Source organism: Aythya marila (assembly GCF_965140915.1).
Source record: "Aythya marila genome assembly, chromosome: 1".
In the NCBI taxonomy this organism is placed as follows: Eukaryota; Metazoa; Chordata; class Aves; order Anseriformes; family Anatidae; genus Aythya; species Aythya marila.
Genome location: NC_139042.1, coordinates 133826679 through 133838292, shown reverse-complemented (window position 1 = coordinate 133838292; position 11614 = coordinate 133826679). Strand labels below are relative to the sequence as shown.

The following is an 11614-nucleotide window of genomic DNA, read 5'->3' as shown; positions in this document are numbered from 1 at the left end:
TGCCTGCCACAGCCTAGAAACGTAGAGAGCAAAACCAAAAAGAAGGTACCGTTGGAGATGTTGTTGCAACCTTTAGACAAATTCAGTTTCATACCAGCAGGCAGAGGAAATATGAAGAATTAAAAATTGGGAAATTGATCTCTAATTACTAGATCTCTCAGTGCTTCAACATTTATCTTGTTTCTTTCTTCATTCACAGTACAATGTGACAATACTAAAAGAACAGCAGTCTCAAGCACACATGGTAGACAGGCACTTTTTTCCTCTAAAATGTTGTCAGAAGTGCATGAAGTGGCCAGTCTTCTGTAGTACAACACTACTAAATTCCGTAACAGAGCTGCATTTGGTTTTATGCCCATCTCCCCCCACAAAACTCTGTACGCTCCCAAAGCACACCTCACATGCACATGCCCCCATACACCTGGCCCTCATATAAAAATAGCAACTGAAGAACAATTCAAGGAATCAGCAGTACTCTCACTAATAACAAGTTCTGATAATGCATTTTCCTGTTCTCCCACATGGCCTTGCTTTATAAGTGAGCCACTCTCTGTTCCCTTCGTACCAGAGCAAGCATACAGGCATTTTCAATGTCATGCCACTCTTGGTTGTGCTTCTGGCTTCCCAAGTGCTCTGCAGACACATGCAGGACTTCAGCTTTGTAAGGCCAGGCCTCCCTCCTGTGTGGCTGCAGAACTTGGCCCTGAGCCTTCTAAAGGTATTAGAGGGTGTAATTCATTTTTCTCCCGTGGAAGGGAGAAGGTGAACAACTTGATCACCTGCCACATCCAGTGGCAGGGAAATACCAAAAAACAGTTGATGAAACGTACATAAGAGTCAGACAGATTTGGTTTGCCTGCGCGTCACCAAAGCCAGAAACCTGAGAGCACTGCTTTGCTAGGTCTACATGGATCACCATGTATCTAGGACCCCCCTTGATGAAGAAGACAGCTACAGCCCACCTTTCAAAAGTTCTTCCCACTGATTTGCCCACTCAGACAAAAAAAAAAAAAAATGTAGAAAACCAAGTGATCATCATTTATTTATTTGAATAAATAGTACAATTATCATAAACCATGCACAACACTCCTACTGTGATCTCTAGCAAACATAGCATTGCATTGTAATTTGCTTACAGTACACAACTCTTGTCACAAAGCTGGATGTGTCCAACATATGACAAGTCCAGAATTTTATCTGCAAGGCTAGTTTTAAGTATGAAATCCAGAGTAAACACTGTTAAAAACAGTAGAAAAGATTCTTTAAAAATACATTAATACTGAAAGCACAAGGGTTGGGGGAGGAGGTGTAAGAAGCCCTTTAAGGTTTAAGCTGATCAAAGAAAATCTGCCATTGCTGCTTTTTCAGCCTGAGAAACGGGATGCAGCTGAAGAATATCTGGGCTTCTTCTGTGGTAATACAGCTTACTGGAACTGAGTATGTCAAGCAGATACACCTAACAGGCAAAGCTGTATGGGCTTGAAAAGACAGACATCCATTAAGTACTTAGAAATATGGACACTTTAACACTGCAAAGCATTCAGCAATCCAGATGAACTCAACCAGATTCAGATCTATCCACTGGTACCTCAGGAAACATACCTAAAATTTCAGTAGAAATGCAGAGTTCATGAATAATATTCTTACCATTCAGTTACCTTTTGAGAGTAAGTATCACGGCTATGTAACAAAGTCGTGCCAAAAACAGGTGTTCAGAGATGGCTCTACCTTTATTGCTTTTCCTGTAAACTGAACTGCCTGGGATGAAGCTCCAGTTCAGTTAAATCCATTCCCTTCCCAGCCCAGTTAGCAATAAAGACAGCATCTAAGAGTGACCTGGCTAGACAGCAAGGAGCTAGGGAATGAACAATGCATTTTCCACGTGCAACATTTACCAATAGACTTAAAAACATAACACAACCCACAAGATGACACCTGCCCCCAGCCTGTCCAATGCATCAAGCCTGCAGTCTTGACTGACTGGAATGTTAATGTAAGGAATGCTAGCAGGGGCCCATGCCTCAGGTTGCAGAGGAGGGATTTGGGTTTCTGCATAGTGACCAGAAACACCTAACTGAACAAAATACAGACTCTTAAAATGTGTTATGTTCACATCTGCTCATAGGCAATTAAATATCGGCCATAAATTTCCATCTCAGAAATAGCCATTCCTTCTCCCAAACCCAAACTGCTCTAATCAATCTCCTCTTGTTACTTTGTTTGCTTTTGATATTAATACTGCCAGCAATTTTAAAACTAGATTCTCTGGAAGTCTTTGCCAACATCTCAGAGAATATAAATAGCACTGGCACTTCCACATCAGCTGAAGGGAAGTAGGAGGAATAAGAGCTCTTTAACAGACTTGTTTCCCACAAGTACATTGCATTAAACAAAAAAAAAGTTTGAGAGAACCTTTGGTTCAATCATTTCCCAGCCTCATGATACACCTATTTCACAGCACAGAAGTTAGACTGATCTTATTAACTAGCCAGCAGAGCTGACCCACCTGGCCTTAGTGCCTCTGCAAGTCTCTGCAATAATTGCCAGCACCATGGTAGAGTCTAAAGGCCCCATCTGAAATTCAAGTCATATTGTACTAGGCATTGTATAAACAGCAAGAGGTCAGCTTCCTCCTAAAGTACAAACAAGCACTGATTCCCACAAAGCCTTACAGGAGAGATGGGCCTGAATTTTTTCATGAGAAAAAAAAAAAAGGGGGAAACTTCTCTTCACCTTTGGTTTGGAGGCATGAGGGGAGGTGGCATAAATAATTCATCACCAGAACTCAGAACCCCAAAATATGAAACAAAGAAGCAGAAGCTCATTTCCCATCTTCCTAAACTTAAAAAATGTTTAAGGAGGGAAGGAAAAAATTCCTGATGTAAAATTCTACAATTCAAATAGCACATTTCCTCTTGAATTCGAAAGGTAAATGATTTTTAGCCGAAGAAATCAATTTTGGGGGGGAAAAAATGCCAACCTACAAGACTCAAGTGATTCCAAAGAGCAGAGCAATGCCACCTGCTTCCTCTTTGGGGTACTCTGCCTTATGTTTCACACAAAATCATGGCTGCCCATAAAAGAGAAGTTGCTGCTGTGATTCTAATCATAGGATCTATGATTCTATGATGCATAAAAGCAGGAGTCAAATCCTTCCCCTAGGCACTCCAAGGAAAGGAGTGCTATTATATACATATTCCACAAATAATTTACTCTGGAAATTACAATTCCATTTCTTTGGCACAGTTCTTCTCCAAAATCTACTCAGACAGCTCATGTGCCAGCACAGCCTCCTTGCACACACAGCTATAACGAGTACACCACCAGCCAGGAACAGATCTGCAGATGAAACCTGTTAAGTACTAAGAGGTAACTTCAGTCTATCAGATAAAACTCACAATCCTTTTGTTTTTAAAAGGCATTCCCACTAAAATCTGTAACAGCTTAGAGACTAGAGTGCTAGACCAGGGTGTAGCAGAGTATTTATTGGGATGACACAGGGCAACTCAATGAAATTAGTTTAAAGCACAACTGAACATCACCGAAGAGCTTCAGATTTGAAGCACTAACCATTGGCTTGCACTGGATACACCTTGTCTAGCACAACCCAGCGCAATGCTCAAGTAAAGGCAATCTCTCATTTATACAGAAATAGTTTTTCACTCTTTAGGAAGGAAAATACATAAAAACTGTTTATAAATGCATGATCACAAAAACTGTACAGCTGCCAGTAACTTCAAGAGGAATCTGACCCATCACCTTAGCTACACAAAACGAAGAGCCAGTCTTTAAACTGCGAAACTCATTTTTCCCCATGTACATTTCAAAAAGGGCTGGGGGCAAAATGCATTAATCCAACCTGGGCATATCTGACCAGCTCCTGACTGACTGACTGGATAGAAGCTGCATGCTTAAAGGATGGTAGTGGTTCTATCAACCAAATTTCTCCTAGAATGGAGAAGAAATAAAAATAGACATGAAAAGATTAGATGGTTATCCCACTGTAAGACTTATTCTGTGTAAACACTGAATGGAAATAACACTGGTTATTATGAGGTGAACACAAAAACTGAAGGTTTTGTCATGTAGCTTCAGATAGTGCCTGTAATTTGACCCCACCCACCCAACAGAACATACAAAACCTTATTTAAAAGAAAGGGCTCAGCTTCTAAATAAATTCCAATGCTGATTTTGTATTACTAATGCTTAAGCCTGGAAAATCTCCAAATGGTAATGGTAACCAAGAAGTTTGCTAAAGAAAGGTTATTATAAAATCAGAGTCTACAGACAGACATTAATAAGTTCTCATGTTGTCCCTGCTTATTTAAGTAGTTAGTGGTATATTTCTTTTATCAAAAGAACATTTGTTGATCATAGCAAATCAGACCCAACAGTATTTTCTGGTAAAAGTGTGAAATATCTACACATTTTCAATCGACCTAGAGAGTACATGTGCATTATTTTTAGTGGGATTGTCATATAAACAGCTATAGAGAGACCACATCAACTGTAGAAAGAATGCATGAAGTATAGCATAAGGCACAAAGGGAGTGTGCAGAGGGCATTTTTATTGTATTTTTTGTCTAAAGAGGCTGGTATGACGAAGACCTCAGCAGATTCCACGATCATTCCACATTCTTGTATTTTGTGAACAGATTGTATAGAACTCTGAGGGTAGACTTCAGATCCAAATTGACAACATCTGTGGAAGAAAAGGAGAAATTCTTAATTTGCTTTTTGTTCTCCACCATTTACCCTCAAAGGAACAAAAGTCCCCACATCTCTGAGCCTGCAGAAACAGCTACAAAAATGTTCTGATCTCCCTAAGCCAAGCTTTTTACATGTCATGCATGATGCACTTCAAAACACCCTCATGATATTACAGTCACAGCTAACTTCTCTGGGAAATGTAAGAAAGAGAATTCCCTTCCTCATCTGATACTGGTTACAGAGAAGGCCTGCTTCTGCCTGAAACCTGGGATAAAGCCTCTGGGAAATGCTACCTTCTGGCAACATCATAGGTAGAGTACCTTCTGAGTTTTCACCAATGACTTTGCTAGCCAGAGAAGAAGCAAAGTAGCCACACACATCTTAGTAGATCCTGAACCTCATACACCCACAATCAATGCCAGGACCTCCCCACCCGTCCCCCCACCCCACACTGGATAACTGTCTATAACCTCCACACTTCATCTGGTATTTTCAGTAACCTCTCAAACTTTTTCCATGTATTGTTTCACCTAACTTATTTGTGATTCTGTATTTTGCATTTGCAAAAGAATCTTTTGCTGTCCTAAAGAAAGGTAAGATCCTAACTGCTGTGAAGTAATACATCCTGAAAAAAAAAGAGAGATCTTACCTGGATGTATGAAATATGTTTCTAAGTTTTCCAGGTATCACAGAAAGCTGCTTACTACCATAGCATTCCCAGTGAGACATGAGCCAGAATCAATCATTGCTTCCTCTGCATCAAAACCCAGTTCCCTCTGAATGGATTTTGAATGTATACATAAATTTAACCATTCCCAAATGAGAAACAACACCTTGCAACAGCCATGCACTTATAAAGCTGGCAAATCAAGGCAAGTATCTGCAGTCACCACCCCTGTGGTTGTTTAAGGAAAGGCTGGATGTGGAGCTTACGGACATGGTTTATTTCGTGATGGTGGTGGTAGGGGAACGGCTCAACCAGATGATCTTGGAGGTCTTTTACAACCTTAATGGTTCTATGATTCTAAGGGACATCTATCAGCAGATTTGACCAGGGATGCTGACAGCCTCTTTTGTTTGCAAAACAATTAAATCAAACACTCCTGGCACTATGAATATATATAATACATACATACATATATATATATACATATATATACATATACACACACACACACACACACACACATATATATATAAAGGCCCCAATAGTCAGCCTTAAGTGAGAATGTAGTGGTCAGAGATGTTTAGGGAATCTGTCCCCCTCCTTCTAATTGTTTTTCTTCTCCCCATGCCGCACATCTTCAGTCTTCCACTGAAAGCAAGGTGGGTCTTTTCCCTCAGCCACTGTTAACCCCAGCTCAGCTGCCATAGCATGAAGAGGTATGATCAAGCCTGGTGGGGTTCAGTTCTTTCCTCTGGCTGACATCCAGCTTCAGAGGCAGGAACTGCCTATGATATAAACCAAGATCAAGGTGCTAATGGTGAGAAATAGAAATCTAAAGGGTAGAACAGAAACACAGCTAGAAGCACAGAAACCAGGGCACATGCTAAGATGTGATGGGATTAAGTGGCAGCAAAGAGCTGCTGCAAAAGCTATGGGTTCAGCTGGAGCACATAATCTCCAGCAGTCATGTACTACATGACTGTACTGCCAAGATCCTGATGCTACAGAGGATTTGATAAAAAATACAGTGACAAGCAGAGCCCAATACATTATTGTCTCGCCCAGTGGAGGAGCTCTTCAAGCAGTCAGTTCTACAGGAAATTCCAGCCACACACACAAGCAAACTCACTAACAGCTGTGAATCACTGCTAATGGGAAGGGGTACACAGACAGATGAGAAAGGAATACACACAAACCCTGCAGCAGCAAAAGAGGCATGTTCATTGAGCTAATTTGGCTCTGACTTCTATTAGAAATTACATTTTCAGTCAGAAAAAACACAAATATATTCTGCTGCCTACTGAATCTACACACCTTGTCTGGAGCAAACAAAAAGTATGCTCTGGTAGAATACCAGTCATGATAGGGTAAGGATATAAAACAGACCTACAAGAAGGTAATTTCCTCTTTAGAACAACTGATGAGAATATAATTTAAAAAAAAAGGGGGGGGGGGGCAAGTTTTCAGTTAGACAAGTTATCTTCTAGGTTTTTAACAAAATCTGTATCTGGAGACAGGCTTGTCTAGCTGATCTGGTTTCTTTTTGTCGTCTTTTTAACCCTTCCACTCAAAAACCTTACTTTCCCAATCCTGCATTCATATTTTTCCACTTTCCCTGTTTTCCACATACAGCTATTGACTCAACTCCAAGTTAATGTCTTGCTTCATGGAATTCTTTTTCAGGAGCACTTTTCATTCCCAAATGTAAAAGAACAGCACTCTGACAGGATATGTACTCACTTAATATTGTTTTTTGTCTTTTTTTAACCACTACAACCAGCTCCACTATTTGTCCACTAATCTATTTGCTATCACCAATTTGTCTTATTTTAAGTCAGACTGAACATCTCCTGGGGGCTCCTCATTTTTCACTTTGTTCTGTAGAAGCCTCTAATACATATAATAGTTTGTAACTCTAGGAATAAAAATTAGCAGTCAGAAAGTTTTAATTCCTCTTTTTAGCATACACAATAGTTAAGAGAATCAGAGCAACAATTATGAGAATTAGACTACGCAAAGCTTCCTGCTTGGACTGTGATTGAGAATACCAGATAAATGTATAATATAGCACTGAACAGCTTCTGAATCATTCACTAAAACTAGATGTGCACACCTCAGTAAACCTATTCCAGACAAGAAACAGAGGTAAATATATACCCCAGATGCAGACGATGAATCCTTTGGAAAACTGTCAAGGTTCACATTTACTCTCCACCAATTAATACTCCCATTATCTTGAATGCAGTTGCACTTGAAATGCATCTACTATTATGTATTTATATATGGTTTAAAGCCACATGTCACAACCATACCTTCAGGACGAGCTTTTGGTTTTTTGAGTCCTCCATCTTGCATCAGCTCAAAAGCAAAGGAAACATTGTGGACCTGAAAAAGGAAAACTGCTTAGAACCCTGAAGTTATACAGGCATTATAAAACCTTTTATGAAATTTTTTAAAATGCTTTGTTCTCTCCACACTGGAATATGAAATGACAATTCCATTTAAATCAATAAAAGACATCTACATGTTCATGCATGACTGAAAGTACTTTTGAGGGAATAAGAAATTAAAGCTTGTATCATTATAGGGCAAATATTGATTTTTTGATACACAAGAAGTAATTTCAAATTTCCAAGTGTAAAAAAATACCAAAAAAAAAAGCCCAGTAAGCCTTGATCTCAGTCTCTACAGCACAGGCCTGAGAGCTCCCAGTAACAACTGGATGCATTTTCAGAGATCTTTCTGCTTGTACCCAAAGCTCAGCATTTCCAACTACAAAGCAGGAGTTCTGTTGCAATCCTGGCAACAAGCAATATTAACAGAAGTGACACAACTGAACAGAGATGACAAAATACACATGGGTATGTCAGAAATAAGAAGACTAAACTAAGTATTTTCAATTAATATTACTCTTCTGCATTATCAGCTGTATACTAAGCAACATAAACATCACATCATCAGGGAGTGAGGCATCTTGGTACTTTAGCTTCCTCTGCTTGAAGAGACAACATTCAAATCAGATTTCTCAAATGAAGGTAAGTGAAACGGTTCGTGGTGACAGTTGCTAGGCAGACTGTGCAGTGAACTTGCAAAACAATCTAGGCACAACTGTGCAGAAAAGGAGACAGCACCCTGAGCAAGCCTCCAAGAACCACACATGAACATAAAGTCAAAGAAAAGAAAACAGACAAAAATGAAAAAGGAAAAAAAGAGGTGAGGCTAAAAGAAAATATTCATGAGGAGGGAACTGTATAGCTTAGAGAGATCTGCACAGAAGCTTTCTGAGTCATGCTTAATGAAATTTAAGACAGGTAATTTGGATTATGAGTTCTGTGCAGTTTTGTCTCTGCAAATGACAGTTCTGGAAATACATAGCAAGAGGAAGGGATTTAATTAAAGTTAGTTATCTTGGAAATCAGGGACTTTAGCATACAAAGCTCCCTGCAACAAGGAAGGCAGGCCCCCTTCACTGGCACTTATTGCTCAGGACTTTATTAATCTCTTTTTACCTGCTTCAGTTTCCCCTCATTCACTGGAACAAAAACAGTAATTCTGCAGATGAAGATATTTTTTCCCTTCCCAAAACACAGTACCTAAACTCTTTGATTTACAAACTCCCTTTCCACAAGGCAAAGTCTCCACTCAAAACCACATTACTTCAGGAATACTGGATAATTATTATGAATTTAAACTATTAACAACAAAATCTTGACTGAACCAGTACTGGCTATGACTCAGCATCCTGCATTTCTAAAAGGCAGAAAACTCAAGCTATTGGGATAAAAAAGCAAGAGAAAGCTATCAAGGCGAGCTTGTTTAGAAGACAGTAGACAAACATGTTCCCACTGCTCTATCAAGTTCACGTACAGTATACAACATTCTAAATGAACTAATCCCCATTCTGTCCACAATCTTAACACCTAAAGAAGCTCTCTTGCCAGTCTGCCTTCAGAGAACCTCTTTAAGCTCCCAAATAGCAACTAGTCACCTACCAATGAATTAAAAAAATGCTATATAACCCATAGAATCAGCAGGCTCAACCCATTAGGCTAGGTCCATAACAGCTCTCATTTGGCACACCTCAATTTCCTCCTGCAACGCTGAGATGATCCACATTGTCAAAGATGGGTTATTGTACCAATGGTAAACCCTGTCCCTCAGGGAGCATTACTGGCACTGAGGGGCACGCTGAAGTTGTACAAAATACCCACCATTGTAAGCAGCCCTTACCATACAAAGCCTTTTCAATCTTCTCACTTATTGCAGTGCTTCCACTCCTGACCTAAGCACATCCTGGCTCCAGTTCAGCCAACACTAGACTTGTATCATCCTCACTACAGAACCTAGCAGAATGAAAAGCAAAGGGCCAAAGCATTACTCCAGCACAATCAGGCTCAGACTATTCCAGTATCAGGTACTGAATATACCCAGATATGTGTGCATGTCCAGGAACAACTGCAGAAAGAGGCAAACTTGCATATGATAATAAAGCACACATGCTGTGTTAAGCCTCTCATCACTAATGCTAGGAATGACACAGAATAGTGCAATGAGTGCATGGATAAAAGCAAGACACTTATTTTGTCCCCTTCCATTTCTAATACCCTGATTAAGACTAAGACCATCCAAGACTTCAAGTAACCCATTCTTTTTTCCACAAAGCTCATTATGTCTAAGGTACTGTTAGACAGAAAGTCATTCACTCCTGACCAAAGAGAAGAAAACAACAACAAAAAGACAAGCTAGTACATTCTCTCAAAAATTTAAGAGCGATGTTGGCAATGACCTTGCTAGGAACTGGACACAAAAACATGTCTGTGTTCACAGACTGGCTTCAGACAGGCAACTCCCTCCCTAGCAGGATTAGGGCCTCCATCTTGACTTTAGATCAGCTACAAAACACATTGGCACTCAACATACAATTTCTAATCCCAGTTCAACCAAAGATCATGGCCCATGTACCAATTCTTACACTACCGCATATCAAGCCTATCAAGTGCATATTAACTAGTGATATTTAGTTTCTAAGAACATCAAATAAACTATAGAAAAAGAACCATTGGGTGTTAGGCAACTGACACTACTGATATCAGGGGTTAGTTTTTAGGGCTGGCACTTTGTGACCTTAGGAAGAAGCTCTATCTTTACATCAATCCCAGTGTACAAAATGCAGATGAAGAGGAGCTTCACAACTCTCACCTTTTGTCTTTCTTCTCTATTTACGTGGTAAACACTAGGCAATGCCAGGCATCATCTCTACTGTCTAGCATAGTAATGCATCCCTGAGCACAAAAAGACTTCAGGCAGTACTGCAATTTAATAAATAACTTTGATTATGAAAAGTACTATACAGTACAAAGCACTTATTACTGATTTATTCCTTTTGGATGTTCACGAGTCTTGTGTGGCATATTATGTTTTTTTTGCTTAACTATGGGGAATTTACCTATTTATTTCACAAGCAACTTTTTGTAGTATTAACTATCAAGTGTCACAACCAGTGCACCTTTGCTACAGCTCCTGAAGAGAAGAGTATATCTACTGGGCACAAAGAGAAAGCAAACAATGATTGAAAAATATCATGAGGTAATAAAGCAAAAGGAATACAACCTAGAATTTCTACCCACCTTTTGATCAAAACTTTCAGGCGTTAAGTAGAAGTTGTGAAGTGGAACAAAATAGTCTTCAAGAAGACCCATGAGCAAAACCAAATAAACACCATCTGCAAACTAAATAGAAACACTAGTGACATTTCTAGGTTGAAGCATCTGTTTTCTAATAAGCATTCATAAACATGCAGAACAATGAATACTTGGACCAAATTATGCACATTGATTTCTAGCACTGTTGTTTGCTAGCACAGAGGCGTAAGACAGTTCAGAAGTCAGTGACTGCGCCTTTCAGGCATAGCAAGAAACCGACAGCAGGTGTAACAAGCATTTAAGGCTTTATTTCATCTGCTCCCTGGATTCACCAATACCCTTGTAATCATCACTGCAGCTGGGCAAGCTGGATCAGACTTGTTTTAGGAGCCTGTTCCTATAGCTGCTTTCTTATCAGTTCTTAAACAATAACAAAACAGGATACAAGGCTTTCTCCCTATATATGATAGCATTATTTCCTCTACCCTCAATTCCTGAATAAAACAAGCCCACTAGCTATAACCCTAACCCATTCAAGAGCATGTGCCAACAAACATTTAAATTACTTATACGTAGTGAATAACTCCAGGCAGTA

At 39.6% G+C, this 11614-nt stretch overlaps 1 protein-coding gene across 4 annotated transcripts in view; it reads right to left on the bottom strand.

The window, feature by feature from the left end:
• Positions 1 to 944: 944 nt before the first annotated feature.
• The window catches only part of PARVB (parvin beta), an 85216-nt gene continuing 74546 nt past the window's right edge, over positions 945 to 11614 (bottom strand). For all 4 annotated transcript variants that reach the window (XM_082770410.1, XM_082770409.1, XM_082770411.1 and 1 more), the window contains 3 exons: positions 11005 to 11106; positions 7690 to 7762; positions 945 to 4702 (listed from right to left, as the gene is read on the bottom strand). In XM_082770410.1, coding sequence (XP_082626536.1) covers positions 4626 to 4702; positions 7690 to 7762; positions 11005 to 11106 — 252 coding nt within the window. In that variant the 3' untranslated portion in view covers positions 945 to 4625. The remainder of the gene's footprint in view (positions 4703 to 7689; positions 7763 to 11004; positions 11107 to 11614) is intronic.